The sequence below is a fragment of the Epinephelus fuscoguttatus genome, linkage group LG22 (assembly GCF_011397635.1).
Source record: "Epinephelus fuscoguttatus linkage group LG22, E.fuscoguttatus.final_Chr_v1".
Classification (NCBI taxonomy): Eukaryota; Metazoa; Chordata; class Actinopteri; order Perciformes; family Serranidae; genus Epinephelus; species Epinephelus fuscoguttatus.
This window is the reverse complement of record NC_064773.1, coordinates 22,790,899-22,814,981: the sequence shown is the minus strand read 5'-3', so window position 1 is coordinate 22,814,981 and position 24,083 is coordinate 22,790,899. Positions and strand designations below refer to the sequence as shown.

The following is a 24,083-nucleotide window of genomic DNA, read 5'->3' as shown; positions in this document are numbered from 1 at the left end:
TTGGTTTCATCAATATATTTTCATGTCTGGAGAAGTAGAGCGAAAAGGAAAAAAAAAAAAAAAAAAAACTAAAAGAAATGAAAGCAGCTGAAAATGTTACTTAAGGATACCCTGCTGAAGATGCTCCAAAGAATGTCTGAAGCTCGTCTCTATGTGTGTGTGTGTCTGTGTGTGTGGGCTAATGGAAAAATCGGGCTCCAGCCAGATAGACATAGGCCTTCATCACCATGGAGACGTGTGTGTGTGTGTGTGTGTGTGTGTGTGTGTGTGTGTGTGTGTGTGTGTGCGGAGAGACAGTGGGTTACAGGCTAATTTGAGATTGGTAGAATGTGAATGTGTGTTTGTTTATTAAACCATCTCTTTCCACAAAGTAGGCAGCTACTTCTTTTTAAGGGGGAATTACTGCATATTACAGTACAGCAAAAACAGAGAAACTCTTCTAATGATCTGAGAGGAAGAGGAGGGGGTCAATCCTTCCCTGTTTGCTCATGGCTCACAGACACACATTCACAGAGTACAGCAACTGTCGGCCTCCAACTCAGGCATCCCAAATTTGTGTATCCATCGCCTGTTACCGCACAAACTAATGTAGTTAGCTGATGATGTGAAAGCAACTCCAGGCTGGAGTTACTTACACTTTGCCTATTGTGTTTTTGGTATTGGACACTGCTTCAACATGTGACAGGCCTGCTGCTCCTTGTTACAATCGCTGTTCAGTGGAGGGGTTTAGCAACCATTAAAGGAACTGTGTGTCAGATTTAGAGGGATTTGGAGGCATCTAGGTTTAAATTTCTCCCATGTGACAAAAATGAAATCCCTGTTAGAATTCCTTCAGTGTTTATTGTTAAGGAAGTTTTTTTCCCCAGGGAATTATAACCAGGAGCCGAATCATCTGCAGAGGTCTCTTCCGCTGGATTTATACTTCTGCTTCAAATCGATGCTGTACCCTAATTTAACTATACGTTGCAGCGATGCAGACTTCCTATTTTTGTAAGCTGACACCATTTCCCTCAGTGGAAACAAAGCTTTTATTTATTTTAATATCACAGGTAAGAAACAATAAATTGTAAAGACAATAAAGCCTCCACACAATAACATTTTAAGTCTTGTGTGTGATTTATCCTGGCTTCATACGAGTAGAGGAAATGTCTTGGCTAATCTATACAATGAAAAATGCCACAGGCTTGTGCTAGTAATGTTACCATGTTATATTTGTTTGGAAAACGTGTTTAGTATAAGACAGTTGTTTTGTTGGTGAACCTTGTGAGTTGTAATGGAGCCAAATTTTAAATGTTACCTTTGTTAAATGTTGCTGTCGTCCCTGGCTTCATATGAGTAGAGGAAAAGTCTGCTAGCCACTAAGCTAATTTCTACAAGGTAAAATTCCATAGGCTTGTGCTAATAACATTAGCATGTTGTATTTGTGTGGAAAATGTGTCCAGCATCTAAAGCCAGTGTTTGGTTTGTCCATTCTGGGCTTCTGTAGAAGCATGACGGTGCAACATGTTGATCTTTGCAGACGAGAACCCGCTCTCTATGTAGATATAAACGGCTCATTCCAAGGTAATCCTAACAAAACAATTCTTATTTGCAGGTGATTAAACACTTAAGAATATATAATTATTATGTTATATTTCATTTCTGCTGACACATCCCCCTAAATTCGACCCACTGGACCTTTAATTACCAAGTTTAAACTATTAAAATGCCCATAGTATTATTAAACAGTTCATTGTGGTTGCTAAAACACCCAAAACAAGATGTGCACAAAGAAAATGATTTTTTTTCTGTCTTTTCACAGCAAATGCAAAATATCTTACTATTGCTTGCAGGAATCTAAAAACCTTTCAAGTTCATTTGAGGTCAAAAACATAACGAAGATGTTGTCTCATGTCTCCAGAGTCAGGCACAACTTAATAGGCTTCTCATGTAAACAGCATAAAAAAATAAAACCCCAAAATGAAAAAGACAAATCTTTAAAATGCTGATTGAAAGAATAAATCTCATACAAAAAGAGAGAGAGAGAGAGAGAGAGAGAGAGAGAGAGTGAGCAAGAGAGAGAGAGGAGGAAAAAAAAGGCTATAGACTTTCAAATTAAGTGCAGTTTTTCCTTGTCAGAGAGCATGGGAGATGAGGGGAGCTCTTGAAAACTGGTGCAGATTGTGTAAAAAAGAAATCCCAAGTGTGATCAAAGACTGACAGCTCTCACAGAGAAAGCGCTGAAACTTCCAAAAGAAACACAACCCCGTCCCTCTCTCCTTCCATCTCCCCTTCACACACCTACGCACACCGTCTTTGCGGGCTGGGGTGACAATAATGGATCCTGGCGGAGTCGCGACAGGAGGCTCCAGACTTTAACAGCTTCGTGTTATGTCATGAATGTCTGATTACCCCATCCCCCATCCCCCCTCACCCCCCACCGCCACCACAACCACCCACCCTCTCCTCCCAACATTACACCAATATGGTGCTGCTGACTTTGGGTAAGACGTCCCATGTGATCTTCATGAACAACAAAGACAGGAGAAAGACGACGGTACTGTTATGACAGTTATGTGCACGAGAATAACATGGTTCTATTCACCTAATAACTCACCTGCTGTTTGTTCATGTATGTGCAGCTCGCTATACGCAAAAGTACTTTACATTAAAGGGTACGTTTAATAATTGTTATCAGTTACGCAGACGACGTTTCTGTCACATTGAAGAGGAGTTCAGACCAGCTTCTCCACCATGTTAACAAAGCACTTCCTGTCCAACCAAAATCAAACTTAACCGCAACATTTAATGCCATGATTCTGCTCTGCGTCACTGTGTTTGTATTTACAGCAGAGGGTCAGACCCTCGTGGATTAAAAATGCATTTTGGAGGAAAAGAAAAAAGGCGATGGTACACTCATCTACACCCTGATTACCATGATCACCCTGACTTTTTTATGACAACATGGAGGTTATTCAAATGGCACTGGTGCCACGGATGTGTTATTAGATCTGGAAACTGGACCCCAAAATGGCGCTTATTCAGTCCAGTTTCAGCTTGGAGGGTTAACTTGAGGGGAATGCAGGCCAGCCACAAGTTCCCGCTCATCTCACAGACCTTACATCGTGATGACGTCACAGATTTTTAAATCGCCTTTCTTGACTCGAGAAACGTTTCACAAATATCAAACCTCCAGGGATCAAAAGTTCATCATAGAAAGAGTAATATCCGACCTTTTAGTAGTTCGAGGTGTCCTGTCAACAGTTTACAGATTTCTCTTTGGACAAACTGCTTTTTGGGCAGCAGGGGATATTTCCGCTGCAATACCTTGAGTGTCTAAAATTAGAAACAAGGCTGAGCAGCATTCCTGGGGGCCTGATTGTTACTGATTACACATGATTTAATTAGAAGAACCAATATGGATCAAACATGTAATTGTCTTTAAAAGGTGCAAGACTTCTTTAAATGTGGAGGCTGCAGAAAAACCTGTGCACCTGCTGCTTTCATATGTTTGTAGGCAAGAAAGCGTCAAGAAAGACGCATCAGTAAGGATCATCCGATACTGTTGGGCTCAGCACAGACGGCCTAACTTGAATCAAAGTTGCATTTTTTTAAGGTGGAACTACAGTTTTCAGAGAGTGTGTAATCAGAGTGTTTGGCTGTATTTGGACTAAATCATTAAGTGTTGCACATTTATTTCACACTTTTCATTGGTGCTTACCGAACGATCAAGCGAGTTACTCCTGAAGCCTATTCTCAGCAAAAAGACTCTTTCAAGCTAAACCAAATCGACAGACAACATACTGGATCGCTGTGAGTCGTATTTTTTGTACGCCCGTGAAAATATGCCCCCCCCCCCCAAAAAAAAACAGAAGGAGAAGAGGGGAGAGTAAACAAAGACAGTATGTATCTTAATTAAGGCAAAATTGTTCATTTGGATCTTTACTTCAAAAACAACCCTGTGAAGAAGCACTTCGTTTCCCTGTGAAAACCAGATTTAGCTCCCATGAGGGTGATTGAATTTCTAAATTGAACTTCAAATAGTTTATTTTGACTCCATACTGATGCAAGCATGTTTCTTAATTTAGCGACATATGCTTAAATGCATGTACGTGGGTTTCTAGTTGTCCCTACTTGTGTGTTCTGAGGTAGTCCTAGGTTCAGAGAGGAGGGATACTTAATAGATAAGACACGGGCCTTCATATATAAGCTGCTTGAGAGGGAATAAGTAGCTTTCTCCTCCAAATGGCTTATGAGCTTCAGTGATGTCGATCTGTGGTGTGACTGCGCGGCCTCTCACCACTCTGTCTTACACTCAAACACTGTGATGTTGCAGTGTGGGTGGGAGGGCGGGATAAAGGGGGGGGGGTTTGAGTTGGTGTATGTGTGTGGTGTGTAGAAGGACATGTTTCCCACCCTCGGATTGACAATCTCTCTCAAACAAACCGTGTCCCTCCTGGCGAGCAGCAGGAGGAGCAAAAAAAAAAAAGCAAACCAGGAGAGGTCATGTTCCTTCGGGTTGTGTTGTGACCAGGAGAGTGGACTCAAGATATGTAAACCATATAGCGCAGTGCCCTATTGCCATCTTTCTTTGTCTTTGCAAACTGAAAAAAGGTCACATTTTGGCCTTGGGAAACAGAAAAAAGTTTGTTGGGGGTTTTTTTTTAGCAGAAAAGAACATTTTTCAGAGCTGGACTAAACTCCCGGTGGTGCTGAGCTCACGGTCCTGCATCTCTGGCCTGAAGTCGACCAAACTTGGACAGAAAGTTGAGGTCTTCAGTGATGAAGAAAGGTTCTGCGCTGGACTGAAGGAGTGCACATTTCAGAGCTGATCAGACAAAAATAATTAAAAAAAAAGGCTCCACATCAACATGTTAAAATGCTACACCGCACGTCCTCTCAGTCATTGGTTGATTCGAATCTCTTAGTAGCTGAAAGGCCCACTGGGCAACATGGGGGAAAGGGAGGTTAAGAAAAAGGGAGGTCCATCCCTGTGGGAATAGAGGCCTCGGAGTTCAGTAGACGACTGCAGGGCAGGGAAAGGAGGAATATGGGGGGGGAGGAAGGACAGGGGGAGGAGAAGGGGGCAGCTGCGGAGAGCCACGCTTATCATCTCTTGTAGTGGTTGGGCGCGTCAGCAAAGGCAAACTTCAACCTGTAGGCTTCTGCCAGAAGTACGCTCACTTCCTCGTTGCCCCAGTGCATTGTGGGGAGGTTCTGCAGGAGGATCATCAGACCCTGTTGAGAAAAGAGAGAAGAAATGGTTTAGGAGGTTGTCAGAGAAAGAAGAAGCACAACAGACAGCACATCAGTTTCAGAACAGAAATGATTCAGAAACCATGAGAGTTAGAAAAAAATCCCAGTAATTAATTTTGTCAAAGTCGGATCTAAATTGTTCTCTCCTGTGTTTATGACTGAGGAACAGGTGGAATAAAGGTGATGCCAGGATAATCTGTCTCAGTTCCTTTTAAACAGGTGGATGAAAAGCTTTTGGCAAGTTTTATTCTTCTTTGTCAGGATGATTTTTTCTCAAGGCCCAGACACAACAAACTGACATCAAAGAACCAGTGCCAATAAAGGCCAACTGTTGTGTCGCCTCACATTGCCTAAAGGCCTTTGCAAACTGAATCTGTTATTTTCAAGGTTCACGGTTCAGTTTATTGTCGTTCAAACATGTCAAAAAACATGAGGGAACAATGCGTCAGATGCGTTTTAATCCATCATCCGAACAAAACCGATACGCACAGAAACCTTGCATACTGATTCTGATGCGTTTATTGTTCTATTTGTTGTGAAAATTCACAATATGAGACAAAATGAAAAGACATATTCCCTCCTTTGCCTCTCTCCACTAAAGTTACCTATCTGATTGTCATCACTCCCTCCCTGTCTTTCATTTGGCACCTCAGCTACATAGAGGGGCAGAGCTGTCCTTCACATTGTATGTGCAGTCCATATCCTACTCCTCTTCATCATGATCCATCTAAATATTACTATCTGACCTGGTGAAAGTAGCTATCTGAGTTATGAAATGATTCTGTGCTCCCCGTGTCCACCTGCCACATTTTCATCACTGATTCTTGGTCAAACGTCTCTAAAGGCTCTGACGGATGCGAACAACACAGAACATTGAACCTGTTCTCAAATTTTAAATGACAAGACGAAAGCTTCAAACATGATTGACACAACGTAAGATTGTACTCATTTTTAGACGTGCAAAAATTTTGGATGAAAAAAATGGACTCAGTGTGCAAAGGCTTTAAGTCTCAGATAAAAAGCTGCGCTTGAACATACCCCAAAGACTACAGCCAATGGCCAACTATCACGTACGTCCTGTGCCTGTGAAAGAGGAAATAACTCTCCATACCAACAGGTGTCGCTAGTCTGTATTCGTCATTCAGAAAGGGAACAGGATGATCAACAGAATGGATTCAAGACCCTAGTTAACGAGTTAGCACATTAACAACCTGACTCAGTGCTGAAAGAACAAATGATACCATGTGCCAGTGAACAATAACAAACAATTACAAACAGCTTCTGCCGAGAATTTCAATGGATAGAAAATAATCTTAATTCATAAAACAAATTTGTTTCACTGTCAAGCTCTTTTGACTTTAGCCATAATTTTGCTTTCCTCACTCCTGTTTCTCTTCTTGTGCACTGAGCTGAACAATCAGAGTGATTGAGGGTTCCTACAACTAAAGGCAATTGACATTTAAAGCTTTTTAAAACTTTTAAATGCCACTGAAATTAAATTTAAGACCAATTCCACAATAGCCAAAACTGAAGAAAACAAACATGAAAGAAGGAAGGAAGGCCCAAATATTTACTGTAATATAAAACTTGACTTTTTGGTGACATTACTGCGAGAGGCATTGTGTAAATTATTATTATTATTATTTTTATAAATGACCAATTATTTTGAGATTTTACGAGGCAAAGCTAAATTTTTTTTTTTTCATAAAATCTGACTTTCCATATTTTAGCATTTTATGAAGACTTTTGAAAGATTGATTTAAGACATTTTAGTACCAATTAAGGCATTATGTTTTAGATGAATACATTCAGTGCTTTTCAAGACTTTTAAAGGATCCACAGGAACCCTGTGATTTAATTCACCGATAGGCTCTAATGGGTCCAACTCTGATTCCAAATGCTGACAAGGCCGAAAAACAGCCAACGCGGACCAATTAGTGTCAATAGTGTGGGACACACCACAAAAAATAGGGCGACAGACAGTCCGACATTGACAAATAGCTGACTGCTGGCTTGGTGTGTCTGTGCCCAAAGTATTTGTTGTTGTAATATTAATTTCAGCCACAAACAGGACTAAAAGTATTCATGTTTTCTTGTATTTACTGGTCCAGAGTGATTGCCACCCAGAGCAAAGTAAAATGTCAAGCAGGTGCTTTATAACAGCACTTTACCAATCATATAAGCATAAACCATACTCCGTTACTTGACCCATCTTTCAGACCTTTTTACTTCATCCTAAGTAAGAGTGCCTGTGATTTTGAAAACACTGTAGGAAATGTGATTTCTAGTCCTAACAACCCATGACTTAACACAGAGATGTTCTCAGTATGCAGCAGCTTATTTTTATTTGTAATGTCTGTTGCTCAGCGTAATTATCATGGTCACTTAATCTGTCATATGAAGGTGTTTGTCATCGGCCAACAGCAGATTACTCCAATTAACATACATTTACATCAAAAAGAAAGACATGACAGTTGTGTTACATAACTTGCTAACACACAATGAATATGCTTGTGTTTGAAGAGCATGGAGAAATTAAAACTTAATTGGAAGAAAATGTGAATGCTGTTAATCTTTACTTCAACCTCTTGTGGCCAAAACTAGTATGACACCAACAAACTTTTTTTTTTTCACCTTTTTCCCAGATTAAAAAAGGGAAATGGGAAACTATTTTCCCACCTGCTCTCAAGTCATTAACAAAGGAGAGAATACAATTTAGATCAGACCTAGAAAATGGATCACCAGATTTTTTTTCTCATTTGCTTCTTGGGGCTTTCGTATTGAACAGATAAATAAAGACAAACATTGATGTAAAAAAGAAAACAGAGATAAAGATAAATCTGAAACTGTTCAATAGAGGAGAAGAGGGTGGAGTAGGAGCAAGGTTAGAGAAGTCAATACGTGATATATTTTATTATGTTTAGCCAAAGCCCATTTGTCTAATTGTCAGCCTCAAGCAGCATGGGTGTAGGTAAGGATCACACTCAATTTTCCAAGTAACCAAGAAAACATTTCCATTAGTGAATATTACAAGGAGTGGAATTAAAACGATAGATTAATAGCCAACAGAAACTACGCCAGCATCTATTTTTGAAAATCTGTGATTTCAGCTTCTCTAATGTGATGATTTTTCCTCTGTTATATCTGATTATAAGTTGAATATCGCTGGGGAACTGCTGGCTGTTTTCATTATTCTCTGGTGTTTGAAGATAAAAGTCCAAAACTTAAAGTGAGAAAATAATCCTGTGATGAAGTGAAGTGGCAATGAAAGTATTTGTAATTTTCAGCCTTAATTCATATTCGTGTTAAGACCAAGACCCCATTTACACCTGATACTGACATGCAATCTATAACTGCATATCTTATCCTTATAAGTAACAATGCGGAATGCACTGCAATCTGAATGCAATCGGCCGGACAACATCTGGCGGTGATCTGGCTGTCACTGTGATCAAATCACAGCTAGATGTAGGTGCAATCAAGACAAAAATCTACCCAACTAGTTGAAAGGCCACCTAGCTTTTCACCTTCCTGCTATCTCAATCAGGCCCGTCAAAAAGCTGCAGACCGGCCCTTTCTCCACAGAGGAAAAATAAGTCGAACCCATAAAGCAGCATCGCTTCACTTTGACGGACCATGTGTGTCGACCACGAGCCCAGCTTATCTAATTTGCATATGGAGATCAATCTGATATTGAGCTGCGCATACTTGTGAGGAAATATTAGAGCTGTAAAAATGGCAACATTTGAATTATTTAATGCAACACGTCTCCTCTGCTTCTCTGTTTCAGATTTACAGTTTGTTCAATGGTGGGGAAAACTATTCTAGCCTCAGGTATTTATCTGCTAGCTGTCTTGTCTCATCCTGGAAACATTCAATGAGGACACAATATAGAACGCTGACTAATACCAGGTGAAAATGTCGAGTGATCAGATGTTACTATCCATGTAATGTATCTAGATACAGATCACATGTTGATAACAGGCATGATTGAGGCCCAAAAACTATGTAAAACTAGAAGGGCACAAGGGAGTACAGACCTCCACCAAGGCCACATGTCCTATCTCTCAATATTAACAAAAAGAAAAAGAATTCATGTATCTGCCCTGTGATTCGGATCCACTCCAAAAAACTACTGGGCTCTTTCTTGGCCCATGCTACACCATTCCACCAAGTTTCATGAAAATTGGGCCAGTATTTTTTTGAATGTATTTTTAAATTTTATTTGCAAACATACACAACTGCATAAATCCAGATAGTTTTAAAAAAAAAAAAAAAAAAGAAAAAAGAAATGTGTCAGGAGAGGTCAAGGAGCCACAGGCAGCAGACCTCCCCTCAACTTAAGGAGAAAAACAAACAATAAGAAGAAAAACTAAATAAAAATTAAACTTAAACACAAGATAAATGACAACAAGAAGCACACTGGGCAGAAAAAATGCAAACCTAATTTTACTTAAAAGATTTTCTAAAGATAACAAGCTCTTGATAACAAGTACATTGGCATTCCACATTTCTACACAGTGATATCTGAAGGAGTGCTGGCAGTGTTTTGTTTTGTAACAGAAGCCAGAGCCTTCAGCTAACAGGCTCCTCTTCTGTGGAATCAGCTTCCTGTTTTAGTCCTGTTTCAAGACTAGACTTAAGACTTTCCTTTTTGATAAAGCTTATAGTTAGGGCTGGCTCAGACTTGCCTTGGACCAGCCCCTAGTTAGGCTGACATAGGCCTACGCTGCCGGGGGACCTCCTATAATACACCGAGCCCCTTCTCTCCTTCTCTCTCTCTTCTTAGTTTTTGAAAAGCTGGTTCTACTTCATTTGCTAAAATTCACTTCTTAGTACTGCATGCCACTAACTTGGTCTCTTTTCCGGAGCCTTGCCTAACTGTCTTGCAGATTCCCTCGTATCGCAGCTACACCTATATCGTGTGACGTGGTTGTGCTGCTGCTGTGGTCCTGCCTGATGTCGACTACTACTGCTGTTATTATTAGTCATACTTCCACTGTTATTATACACATATGATTATTGTCACATACATATACTTTCCTATATTAATATATACAAACAACATATTGTACCACAATAGCTGTAATTATTAGAATATTATTACTAAAATGAATGTTATTGTAGCTATTGTCATTACCGTCTGTCCTGCATCTCTCGCTGTCTCTCCATCTGTTAGTATATTCTTTTGTCATATGGATTACTGCTAATTTAATATGTTGATCTATTCTGTACAACATCTATTGCACGTCTGTCCATCCTGGAAGAGGGTATTTTCCCACTAAAGGTTTTTTTGGGGGGAGTTTTTCCTTATCCGCTGTAAGGGTCCAAGGACAGTGGGATGTCATATGCTGTAAAGCCCTCTGAGGCAAATTGATATTTGTGATATTGGGCTTTATAAATGAAACTGAAAATTGAATTTGAAATTAAAAAAAAAAAAAAAAATGAAGCTGATCAATCTGTCTCGAACCATGCTGAACCATAATTGCAATTCTTTAACCCTGCTGACAGACAAACACACAGAACAGAAAACATTACCTTTGTGGCAAAAATAACCATCTAAATGCAACTACAGAACAAACTATTATTACAAGCTGTAGTTGGATTTGGGATCCCACAAAGTACACCCTTTGGGGTAATGCTAGTGTAGCAGACAGACACAGTTACACTTGCTTTCTGCCTCTTCCTGTGTGTCTGAGTGTGACACAGATGTTATTAACTCAGTCAAAGTGCTTTAATAACAGCTGTGAGAGAGAAAGAAGATAAAGAGGCAGGTGCGGATAAGAGGGGGCAAAAAAAATCAGGAAAGAAAGAATAAAGTATCAAGTACAATTCGGTGGAGCTCGAGCCTTTCCCCAGATTCCTGTTCTGTACATTACTATGTAAGTAGGAAGACGGACAACAGCAACACACACACACACACACACACACACACACACACACACGCAAGTTCAATCTCACCAGCTAATGCCTCTCTCTCAGAGGGGAATGAGACTGGTTAGCAGTGAGACAGACTGATTCTGTGTGTGTGTGTGTGTGTGTGTGTGTGTGTGTGTGTGTGTGTGTGTGTGCATGCTATGGATCAGCATCCCGGGAGCTTTCATTATCAAGCCTGAAATCATTGCCGTGACAACAGGGTTTACAACCAATCATGGTGGTGATAATCACATCGAAGGACAAATCATGTTTGGTCTTCTGGTGTCTACACTCATCTGACTCCTGAGCAGTTTGCTGCTATCTGAGAGGACCCTATTACAGAAAGTAGGTTTAAAACTAGGGATGGGTATTTTGAGTAAATTCTTTATTCCAGTAAATTATTATAGAGTACTCTGGTACTTGCCGAAAAAAAACCTAATATAAGTACAACTATTGGTAAACAACAGAAAACAAGTGCAATTTGAAATTCATTGATTGAACAACTGGGATTCAATGAACTAATTGAACCATAAATAGAAATCAGCAAACTTTATGTTGCTGCCATTACAGGTTAGACGCAGCACTGAAGGACCGCCCACTGAGCTGCTCCCCTTCGGTCAGCTCAATGTTTGACTGGTCAGCACAAGCTAATACAGCAGAAGCAGCAGCTTACATCCGACGGTCCCAACAAACTTTGACCAACACGGCTCAACTCTGTCGTCAAACATGTCAATAAACATTAGGTAACATTAGCCGTGTGATGCTAATAGTCAGTCCTGTCACTGTCTGTGTGCGGTCTAACCACAAAATAAATAATGGACATGCTACCATGACATCAACCATTGGTTTTTGGACTCCTGTTCTGAAGCCTAGAGTTCAGCGTCTTCGCCATCTTCACCATATTGGTTTTATGGAGCTGGAAGTGACCATATTTGGATGAGAGGCTGACCCTGTGGAATAGTGAGAAGTGGATCTGACTGAGAAGCGAAGGACACTGTCAGCAGACAGCTTGAAAAACATGATTGTGGAACTCTGTGACTTAACCATGTTTTTTATAACCACAGGAATACCGTGCAAGGGTATTTTCGCGTCTCATGACAAACAGAGTCAGTGACAGAAGCAATATGCTGCACACAGCTCTACAATGAAATTAGATTTTAACCATTTTAATTTGTAAAAAAACCCCAGAAAGTCACGTTCACATGTGGGAGGTTAGACGGTGATTATTCTATACACTGAATGAATATAGATGTCCAAATCGAGTACTCATGCGCATCTCTTGGTAACACTGGTTTAAGTTTTTAAATGTAATTGCAATGAATCCTACTTACCTCTACTTTATAAATGTGTCAAAGGGCTTCTAAATTTGAATGCATATTCCACCCTCATCTGTCCACAACTGCTGAGAAAGTCAAACTAAACAAACTTTAAGTGGGTATATTCACCACACTGAGGCACTTTGTATTATTTTACCCTCCTACGTATTAAATTGATGGTGTTTGGCTCCATTAATTTTTTCCTTCCTCTCACGTTTTTAATGAGCCGGTGAGACGACCCTGATGACTTTTCAACAAAAAGCATTTGTATTCCGAGGGAGGGTGGAAAAGTACAAGTTTTCTTCAACTAATTAAGCTCAAAGCTGCCATCCCAGCCAGATTGTACAGATTAGGCTGCAGCTGTGTTTCATCTCTGCCTTCTGAATAACATAAAAGGTGAATCTCAGTTTGGACGTATACTATATGTCAGAATTTGTTTGTCTAATCTGAAAGAGTAGCTGGTGATTATTTTGTTGACCAGCTTTTGTGAGCCTCGGGGCCTTGAAATGTGTTAAAACCCTGTTGGAGTCATTTAAAAATTCACATGCGTAGAGCGAGTGCTGCTTAGAAATGCTAAAAAATTCGGCCGCAAGTGTCGTCAAACATAAAAAGAGGACTCTGAGTTCATGATCAGATTCCCTCTAAAATAGAGCTCCGTGTCACTATCATCAAAATCCAGCTGCTTGTTAATTCTAAGGTTAGAAAACACGCTGCAATGGATGCTCCTTTGAGAAGAAGACTTGGACCTTGACTTTGAAAGGCTGACCTAATGACATCCCGCTTGGTTCAGAAAGACGCACTTCTCTTAAGTATTTTCACTCCGAGGGATGGAGAGTGGAGGAAAGAGAGAAGGCAGCCTGATCAGAATTCAGTTTGCCTTTCTCTCATCTGTATTCAATAGAGCATCACTATCAGCGCTCCCCCCTTTCATCACTCACCCTCTCTCCCGTTTGCACACACACACATGCACGCATTCGCAATCCAGCAATGTTGCTCACAGCTAAGGGACTGCGTGTCAGCACGAGCAGATTCGTGCGTTGTGTATTTATGATTATGTTATGTCTGCTTACGTGCAAAACAATCAGTTGCTGAAGGAAAAAAAAAACTGTTTGAACTGCGGATGTCCTGCTGAACATCTGTCAGGCACATTAAGCTGAATACAAATAACAAATATTTTATTTAAACAGAACAAAGCTGGAGCAGAAAAGAAAACACAGCCAGCAAAGAATTGTTCATACGGCAACTAATTCAATCACATGTACTTCACGTCAGTCAGACTTAAAGAGCGCAGGTCATGTGTATGTATGGTATGTATTTATGTGAAAGTGTGTGTATAGTAAGTATTCTGTGCATCGTCCCGGTGGTCCTGGATGCCTGGGGCTAGACATTGTGTACCTCCCCTACTGTACTTGACTGCCCCGGGCTCTTCAGGAAAAAAAATGAAAGCCTCCCAATGGAATAACAACACTGCATCCTGGCTACACATGACTTGTGGTGAACTAATATATGCTGAGGAGCACTGCAAGACTATAAGGGGCCTCTTGCAGTTTTCTTTGCCTTTATTTGATAGTAAAGCTAAAGATAGACAGGAGAGGGGGCAGAGAGAGAGAGAGGGCATGACATGCAGCAAAGGGCCACCAGTCAGGACACTTATATAGAGTATAAGAATATAAATGCTGCTGAAGTAGCTTGAAGCAAAACCTGCAAAATATGGGATGTAAAATACTGACTCATATTATTAAACAACAGTAACATAACTAACCCTAAAAATATTATATCTATAAATACACATACATTGCTACACATATACATATACATTTTTAATTTCTCCTAGCTATTTGGAATCAGTGCAACCCAATAAGTTTAAAAAAAAATGATAATTAAGTCCCAGTGTCCTCAAACGAGACAATAATGAAGTCCCAGTGTCCTCAAACAAGTACTTTCTAATTAACAGTGTCTTAGCTTGTTACTGTTGCTAACATCAGTCAAATTAGTTACCATATCAAACTACAAACATAATTCATCATAAATACACAAGTTTCAACCATAAAATCTGATCAGGTTTTGGACCTTGTCCACTTTTGTGTCAGGATCTGACGCAGACTGACTTGGCCAAGATGGCTGCCATCTTGTTTTTTACATGGATTAGTGTATTGTACTCTTTCTACCATTAGATGGCACAAAATAGTGTCCACGAACAAGGACAACAGGTCTAAGTTAAATAGAATGAAGTATTAGGTCAAATAAACCCAAAATGTGATAAAAAAAACAAAACAAAACAACTGTACTGTTTCAAAGCCATTCAGCCCGTTATTACACTATACTGCAATGGGTCAAAATTCAATCATACACACTTATGACACAACCTTTAAAATAACCTTTCACATAAAAAAAAACAAACATTTTCTTTTTCAAAAAAGAAATCACTGCTTCAGAAGCCTTTTTACTATATATCATAATCCCCGCTCTCTTTTATATTTCTATGAAAACATCAACAAAATTCTCCTTTAAAAAACTACATTTTCATTTGATTTCATTTAAACACCTGACAAGGATGTTATATTTTACATTCGCCTAATACCCGTTTTTACTGAATAGAGCTTAAATGCATCATAATGTAAGTCAATGCAACCTCTGAAAACTGTTCTTGTATGCGATTCTCAATCAATATTTTAATAGTCTGCACTAATATTAGTAATAATGTATGCTAAAATATGAATAACTGTTTCAACAGTTAAGTGTAATATTTGGATTAATAAATTCTGTAGTATTCTTACTACAGTGCAAAAAGAATCTTTCATTAAGGAATTTTACATGAATCACTGACAGTCCCCTTTGGACAGTTGAGACATAAGATTTTAGCTCGACCAGACTGCAACAGCAGGGCCTGCCCTATATAAACATAAATGTCTGACCAGTGGTGGACAAAGTATTCAACGACATGACTTGAGTGAAAGTAAAGATACTCTTGGTCAAATATTACTCCAATACAAGTGAAAGTTGTTCAGTCATTTTTTTTTTTACTTAAGTGAAACTGCACCAACTGATTAACATACAAGTAAAGAACAGTCCCTTCATAAGTAAAGAACAGTCCCTAAAGTGCGGTGAGGTTTGTGGATGGTTACCTGCCACAAAGACAGAAATGTGAACGGCTCGTTTCTCCTCTGACACAACACATAGCCTACCTGTGTGCTCGGCTGTTCAGGTACGTTTGGGCAGTGATCACAGCGCACCGAAATTCTTGCGCAAGCCCTTTTACATCAGACGCGCATTTCTCCAGCGACCAGCGGTTCTGCTCCCAGATGTTGTCTCCGTCATGGGTAACTGCCCGGCTTGACACATTCACTCACGGCTCGTGCAGAAAATAGACCAGACACCGAAACGATCACTGCAGGGCAGCTCCGCGGCTGGTGTGGATGACACAATTTGGTTAACGTGGGTGCCGAAAGGAAACTGGCTTCGCTTCGAGGCTATTCACAGTGCTTCCGCGGGCGGTGTGGCCCTGGCGTTACGAGACCAAAGATCTTCTCTGCCTGAAATACATATTACTCTGCCAGGAAACCAGTCGCTACCAGCACTGTTCTACAGTAACAAAAAATGCATTTTTCGCTGGTAAAAAAAATAACTCGCCAGAGTGGCGAGTGGTCTTAAAAATTGACCAGCCAGAGACAAAATGTACTGGTAATTGGCGAGTGGCGAGTGTTAGTTTTGGACCCTGGCCCTAAACCTGTTTTCACGCTGTTCATTAAGCCCTGCTTTAGCCTGCACAAAATGGACCCAACATGACAGAAAAACATTGGCCACTGCCGATTGGCGAAGGTCATCTTATTTGTCAATAGACAAAGGTAAATATCAGCTGATACCTATTGTTGGTTGATGAATATATATTAATATTTTAGCCTTCAAAGCCTCCAGATGAATAAGTAGCTGGAGAAAGTTTCCATGTGCTGGCTGGGGGCTGCACGATTAATCTTATTCAAATTGACACTGTGGTCTTCACATGTGCCTCCGCTCCACGTGACATATGAGAATGAGAGTAAATGAAGAAAACATCTTGTACAATGCCACATCAAGCTTTGATGCTCTTAGCACTGCTGTGTGAAAATGGCCAAGGACGAGTTAAAGTGCAGTCCACATGTATACATATTACACTGTTGTGTAAGAGTAGCATAATGTGTGCTTGGAGTGTGTGGCCAAGCGACAGAATGATGGTGACTGTGAATGTGCTCAGAGCAGAGATGTGTTGCTGTTGCTGTGGATTAAAGTGTCAGCTATAGTGGTTCTCATTCGTAGGTCTGGCGACCCCCAGGGGAGTCACAGGGGGTCCTCAGAAAAATAAAGAATAATTTATTTTACTTTAATACACTATAGAAGTGAGCGCGATGTGAGTAAGAGTCATAATAGTGACTACTTCAATCAAAGGTTTCACTTCCTCCAAGATTATCTCCTCCACTGTAGTTGATAACTACATATTTCTGGTTTTCTTCTTATTTTATGACAAAATCTTTTCAGTTTGAGGTCCCTGAAGCAAAATCTTATCAAATTAGCTTCTGTGACCTAATGAGTATCAATTTAGGGGTCGTTATATGGAAAAGGTTAAGAACCAATGAGCTAAATAAAAGTAATCTAATGCTATCGGAAAAGGACCAACCGCCGTCTAATCAAGTCCTGCTTCTGGTGTTGCAGCCGTTAGGGAACACGCCAAAAAAAAAAAACACCAAACACACAACACGTACAGGAGTGCACTCATGCATCGTCCGCCATACAAGTACACACCCATAGTGACTGAGGAGCTTCATTAGGAGCATATTTCTGCGTGGTAACCATCTGCTGGCTATCACTTCTGTTGGGCTAATGACTTTAATACGGTTTAATTGCATACATCTCGCTGTCAGGGGCGAACACTGCACTCACTCCACTCCACACAGGTGGCAACACTCCACGCTGAGAGGCTACGAGTGTCTGTGTGAATGAGTGTGTGTGAGAAAAAAAAAAAAAAAAATCTGTGCTTTCCATGAAATTCAATGTATGTTTGGCTTGCGTCTGTGGCTAGTGAAGGCGTGAGAGTGGTGTATGGAGATGCATGCGTGTTTGTTACGGTGTGCGTCTGTGTAATAGGAAGAAATCAGTGAATGAGATGATACAGTAAATTAAAAGGTACAGACGAGACAGAATAAGGAGACACAGATGTGTGTGTGCGTGTAGGTGTGTATGTAGGTAGCCTCGTTATGTGTGTGTATGTGGGGTGCTTGTGGTTATTCAGGCATGAATATCCATTTATCCCACAATACTAACAAACACATTGATCCACCATTACTGTATACAGTACGCTACAAAAGGGAGGCAATTAGCTCTCCATCTCCTACGCTTGGCAAGGCTTAAAGTGGTTAATGGCTATTGATAGTGAGGGGAAAGCAGATTGTCAATAGAGACAGTACTAAAGCTCTTTCTTCAAAAAGTGAATGGGATAACATAATGGTTACACAGAGAGCCAACGCCAATGTCAAGTGAAATTTACTCGCTCGTGTGTATGGTTATTGTTTTAACCTGCATCTGACCGAGGTGAGCTGACTTAATACGCTCTATCCTCATCTCCACTTTGTAAGGCTGCACATGCACGGTGCAAAATCTTCCACCTTGGTGAATGAGAAGAGCTGCTGATTCACACTGTGGGAACTTAGCGTAGGTGTGGAGCAAGCAAAACAAAAACTGCACCATAACCCGAGGCGAAGCAGGGCTGATAAACGTGAAGACACCGCATTTTTAAATATGCTTTGCCAGGAAAGTTTAGAGTCACATTTGTGAGCTGAGTTGGATGTTATGTATGCATGTGAGTAACAGATGACTATTAGTTATAAGAGCTGAAGCCTCAAATGGAGTCTGAGAGAAATATTACTCCAAATACTATTAATGCAGTTAGTGAAGCCATCGGCAGTAATGTTGGCTTCTGCTGAAGGCACACACACACACACACACACACACACACACACACACACACACACACACACGGAGACATAGATAAAACACACAATTAAAGCCCACTCTTCCTGTGAACCAAACAGTCTATTTGCTGGCAAAATGAGATGGTGCTAAGTGAAGTGAGCACAATAAGTGCCCAAAGTCCTGCAAGGTGCTTCGCAGTCTTTCATGCGGTGTCAAATACCGCTCCCCATGGCGAGCAGCAAAAGCCCTGGAGAAATTAATGGGCAAGAGATGACAGGTGTGGTGCTCACAAACATACCAACAGACACACTTTTGCAGCTAAAAATGGCAATCGCCCGTGGAAACTGCTGTGTTTCTTTTGACATGTATCATTCCACCTCCGACCTCCTTCAACCAACACATCTACATGAGTGCACACATTGAGATGAGGTTACTCACACACAGACTGTCACCTATGTGAACAAATACTCCGAGCTGCTGGTGGTGGTAATGGTGTTTTGCAGCACCCTGAGGTGTAATGGGCCTAGGCACGGCTCTGTCAGGGCCATTAGCTTGCTGTAGTTCATATAATTACACAAAATGGGCACTCTGGCAAACAGTGGGTGCTAATGTAGGAGTGGGGCACTGTAGCATGCGGAGGTAAGAGCTGACATAGGATGGCAAAGCCAAGTTGTCTTGTAAAAAGGTTGGCCGGTAAAAAGCTCAGCTAAACCCTATGCTTAGAAAGCAAAGCTAAGCCCTATGCTTACACCTTAGCCTATGTTGTAGCCTGATGTGCACCTGTCCAGAAATGTAACTTCACGTCCTGGCAACACAGACCCCCTGTCTATATTTGTAAACAAAGCTTTTATTTACATTTATTTCACCCATGATAAATTGGGAAGACAATGGAGCCCCCACAAAATAACATTTGAAGTCTTGTGTGTGATTTATTATGGCTTTGTATGAGTAGAGGAAAAGTCCGCTAGCTGCTAGGCTTCCTTATGCAATGTAAAATGTCTTAAGCTTATGCTAATAATGTTAGCATGTTGTATTTGAGGGGAAAACATGGTCAGCAAAATACAACTGTTTTGTCTGTGAGCTCTGTAAGTTGCAATAAAGCCAAATTTTGTACTTTTGTTGAATGTTGTTTCTGTTGTTCCTGGCTTCATATGGGTAAAAGTCTGCTAGCTGGTAGGCTAATTTACGCTATGTAAAATGTCAGAGACTTATAGTAATAGCATAAATATGTATATGTATATATTATGAATGTGGGATAAACATGTCTAGAACTACAAATACTGCCCCATGGTTGTATGCCTGACATTGATTAATGGCCAGAAAAGTGTTTTATGCAGAGTATTATGATGTCACAGTGAAGCTGACCTTTGGCCTCTTTGATATAAAATGTCATCACTTCATTGTTGTATCCCATTAGACATTTGTGTGACGATTAGTCATAATTTGTGTAAGAATTCTTGAGTTATGGCCAAAAATGTGATTTGTGAGGTCACACTGATCTTGACCTTTGACCTTCAACCACCAAATTCTAATCAGTTCATTCCCCAGTCCAAGTTAACAGTTGTGCCAAATTCGAAGAAATTCTCTCAAGGTGTTCTGAGATATTGGGTTCACAACGATGAGACCAATAAGGTCACAGTGACCTTGACCTCTGACCATCAAAATCAAATCAGTTGATTTGTCCCAGGAGACATTTTTGCAAAATTTGGAGTAATTCTCTCAAGGTGTTCTTGAGATATTGCGTACACAAGAATGAGATAAACATATGGACGTACATACAGATGGACAACCTGAAAACATAATGCCTCCAGCTACGGCTATTGCCAGCGATAAGGGATAATAAGACGATTGCTTTGTTTGTGAACTTCATGAGTTATACTGGAGCTGAATTTTGTACTTTTGCTTCATGTTGTCACTATAAAGCCATATTCTTTGTGTTTTTAAGGTGTGATACATGAATCAATCAAACGTTACTTCACTTCACTGAGACACGCTGGAACAGACACCCCACCGCCAACTAGTGTTTTGGAGGTGTAATTGCAGAACAAAGCTAACACACAATTGTACAAGTATGAATATTCACAACAGCTACGTTACACAAGTAAATAGATGTGGTTATATCAGCATTTAAACAAAATTTATCTTGTTAACTTTGCAGCCATCAGCAGAGTAACAGAGTACTCTGCTGAGTGGCAGTCTGTTACACCTCTCTTCAGTCCCCGCCTACTCTCTGTAGTCACCTATACTGTGTTTAAAGCATCCAAAACCCCCATAAAGTTGTTTCAATTAACATATTTTAATGTTTATGTTGTCAGATTAAAAAAAGCTGTAGAATAATGTAATTTAATATCCCATAAGAGAACATGTTTACCACCAGTCATTCCCGAGCTGCTGCTTTGTGGTTTTAGTGAAATCCTTATTCTATAATTGAAAGTAATTAAAAAATACAGGTTAATGATAACAAGTGCATAAGATACACATTCCTGCCAATCTCTTATTTGCCTTTTACATTACATTACGTTTCCATATTTTGAAATAGCAGAACCCAAATTATTTATGATTCCATTGTCGCACTAATAGACCCTTTGAGGTAACTGTACCATACAGGTGTGTCAAGTTTAGTTTAAAGTGGACAGAAAACAGAGACACACATTCATACCTCGCCTGCTTTTTGTCTTAAAAATGTCGACAGCTGTCTCCATTGGAGTTTTCTTTTCGTACCTGGGGCAAGTGGGGTGGTTTAAGCTGTATTTAGCACATGAAGAGACTGCAGTTTCTCGCCTTTTAACAGTACTAAGCCACAACTAAGCAGACGCACCCAAACTCGTAACACAGCAAAAATGTATTCTATTGTACTGCGAAGGTTGTGAGATCACCTGGAAGTCAAACGTAAATCCTTGACTTGGCTCACAGCGATTCAGCTATAAAACTGTGTATAATGTATATAGTATTTGATATGATATCCAATGGATGTCAGATCTGTTTTGGTAGGGAGGTTAGGAGCAGGATTTATACAGCCTATCTTCAACATCAGCAGAGAAACAAAAGACTGAAGTTCAAATACATTTTTAAAGCAACACAAGCTGAGTAGAGATGTGTTTGCCCTGTGAGACGTTAGCCAAATAGTTGAAAAATGAGCATTTTATAGACCCAAAGTGGCCCCGCTCTCAAAGTGCACTCACAGAGTTACTAGAGAATACACGGTTAGTAACGAAATACAAAGCCTATGCAATCACATTCATGGTTTTATTAAATTTTATGCAGCCCTGAAAGTACTGGAGAAGGAAAAACATCCATGTGTAAATAAACAAGTGTCTCATTTGACATTCATGTATTTCCAAAATGCTTAATGTTCAGTGGGTCAGCATCGGTCCACGACTGTGTAAACCAAACTAATTCATAAAGTCCTGCTATGTCCTTCATAAAAACATAAAGATATGGGGACATGTGGGATGTGGGTGCAGCCTTTAGTAATTTAAATACAGTGGGAGTGTGAATGAGAATGGATGACAGATTGCTTGAAAGCTTTCAGTACGCATGAAATCACAAGCGTGGGTGTGAAGTGTCAAGGTTATCACTTGGATACTCCAACCCCTGCTGACACCTCATAGAAAAACGTATTTTAATGGTTTAAATTAAACAGTAAAACAGTAAATAGATATTCTTGTGTGAGACAAAGAACTTGGATCTTTTTGTTCTCTGCAGTTCACGCTCAGTCAGCAGGCTTTAGCCTTACGCCCGTTCTGTACCAGTCAATGCCAGCCCGATGACAAGTTCATAACCTCTGGAAAAGAATGCAGCCAGAAGCAATCTAAGTACTAAAACAGTTGTCTGCGCTTCCTCTGTGTACTGAAGCATTTACGGTGATATTTCACTCTGCTTGGGTAGTTTCACTTTTTACTAGTACAACTTTAAAGTTCAAGAGCAGCCGATATTTAACCATTGCCCCTTCTGCTTCAGTTATTACCCCCTCAAAAATCTGGCAAATATTCTTGTTTTCACACTGTTTTAAACATGCAAAACTATGATTCAGTTTGCAGAACATTTCCCTAGTTATTCTGAAAACTGCTTGGGAGATTTGGGATCAGATATAACAGAGGTTTTCTGGAAAACAGTGAAACTACAGCTCCTTTCACACATTTACGCTCACACAAGGTATGAACCCCCAACCCTGCTGTGAGGTGACAATGCTAACCACTGCATCACCATGCCACCAGAGCTGCATGTGAGAATCTGTTGAATCAGACATTTAACAGACCTTATTCTGCTAGCTCCCTAGTACAACGTCCGATTGAGCCCATGTGTCTAGAGCAGGTCATTGTCTGCAGATTTCAGAGCTAACGAGAGGGTGTGTTGATGACGTTTCTATCATGAGGCTCTGACAAAACCAGAAGAAAACAAACATCCTAGGGTGAAGAAGCAGAAGAGTCATTAACAAGAGGATGGCAATGAAAATGTCTGACTAGATTGGCCAAAGCCCAAATTGTCGGACAAATTAAAAGACCAAAGTTAGAACCGGCTATGTGACCGCAGTGTATTCTACGTATTGTTCTGTCCCCTGTATGCTCCACTGGGCACACCCTTTTGCCGAAACCAAACAACTATTTTCAGTAGGTCAGAACGCTTCTGACACAATCTCCCACTGTGTGCCACATGTGTGAGAAGGAAACTTTGCAAAATGTCTGGACCTAGTTTTCTGAACAAAAGTATCTCCTCATATGTAGCATCAAGACTTAATTATCTTTGGACACATCACATTTGTAAAACTGAAAAACAATACATACAATTTAGAAAAAAAATTTAATACAATGTGCAAAACTAGTTTAGAAATGTATGAGCCGATCCACTGCAATATATTTCTATTCTTTATCTGTGCTTGCTGAATACAGTCATGACTACTGCTCCGCAAATTTGGTAATATGAACATTTGAATGGGCACTTTACCATGAAGAGGCCCTATGAACTTTAACATACTAAATTCTACAAAAGAAAAATAGTGCCTTAGCAGTATTACTCCATCCGTCACCCACTGCCAAGTTCAGAAAGGTTAATGCCACCCTAATCAAGAGTTCATGATCCTTGAAAAAATAAACCATGAGCAGAAATGCCTCAGTTCTTGCTTTGACTGCTTATAAGGGCATTTAAATTTAAAATTCAATATTTATGTCTCAGTTCATGACCCGGCCCGTTCCTCAAATCTCCCTTCTTCTCTTTTTCTTAAAAATCTATTTCTCCCTCCTCCTGCTGCTGCAGTCTGTTTATTCCTTACAAACGGGTCGATATTGCTGTTTATTTGGCATTTTTGTGTCTTAACTGAGTTGAGCAGGGGGCCATGCAGTTGGCTTATGGGCTGACAGAGCAACTACTGTTACTCTGTTATCTTAGGGCAAAAAGGCCATAAAACTCTGACTCTTCCTATCTCTATTTCCCTCTCTATTGTGGATAAACCTCAGCCAACAATAATGACACTCAGACAGCGAGCAAATCATCCCACACACGATTGTTTTGAGCTGATAAATGCTTTTAGGACACTCCTGGCGATGGCGAATTTGTGCTTGCACGCATTGATCAAGAACACAAGCACATACACACTCACTTTATGTCTACCCGATGCCACACCATGACTGATCGCTGCTGACTTTCCAAGCAGCTTTGGTCATCAAAACCGTACGC

General features: G+C 40.3%; 1 protein-coding gene across 2 annotated transcripts in view; it reads right to left on the bottom strand.

The window, feature by feature from the left end:
* Positions 1 to 3,827: 3,827 nt before the first annotated feature.
* Positions 3,828 to 24,083, bottom strand: part of tbc1d22a (TBC1 domain family, member 22a) — a 198,895-nt gene continuing 178,639 nt past the window's right edge. For both annotated transcript variants that reach the window (XM_049567332.1, XM_049567331.1), the window contains exon 14: positions 3,828 to 5,217. In XM_049567332.1, coding sequence (XP_049423289.1) covers positions 5,089 to 5,217 — 129 coding nt within the window. In that variant the 3' untranslated portion in view covers positions 3,828 to 5,088. The remainder of the gene's footprint in view (positions 5,218 to 24,083) is intronic.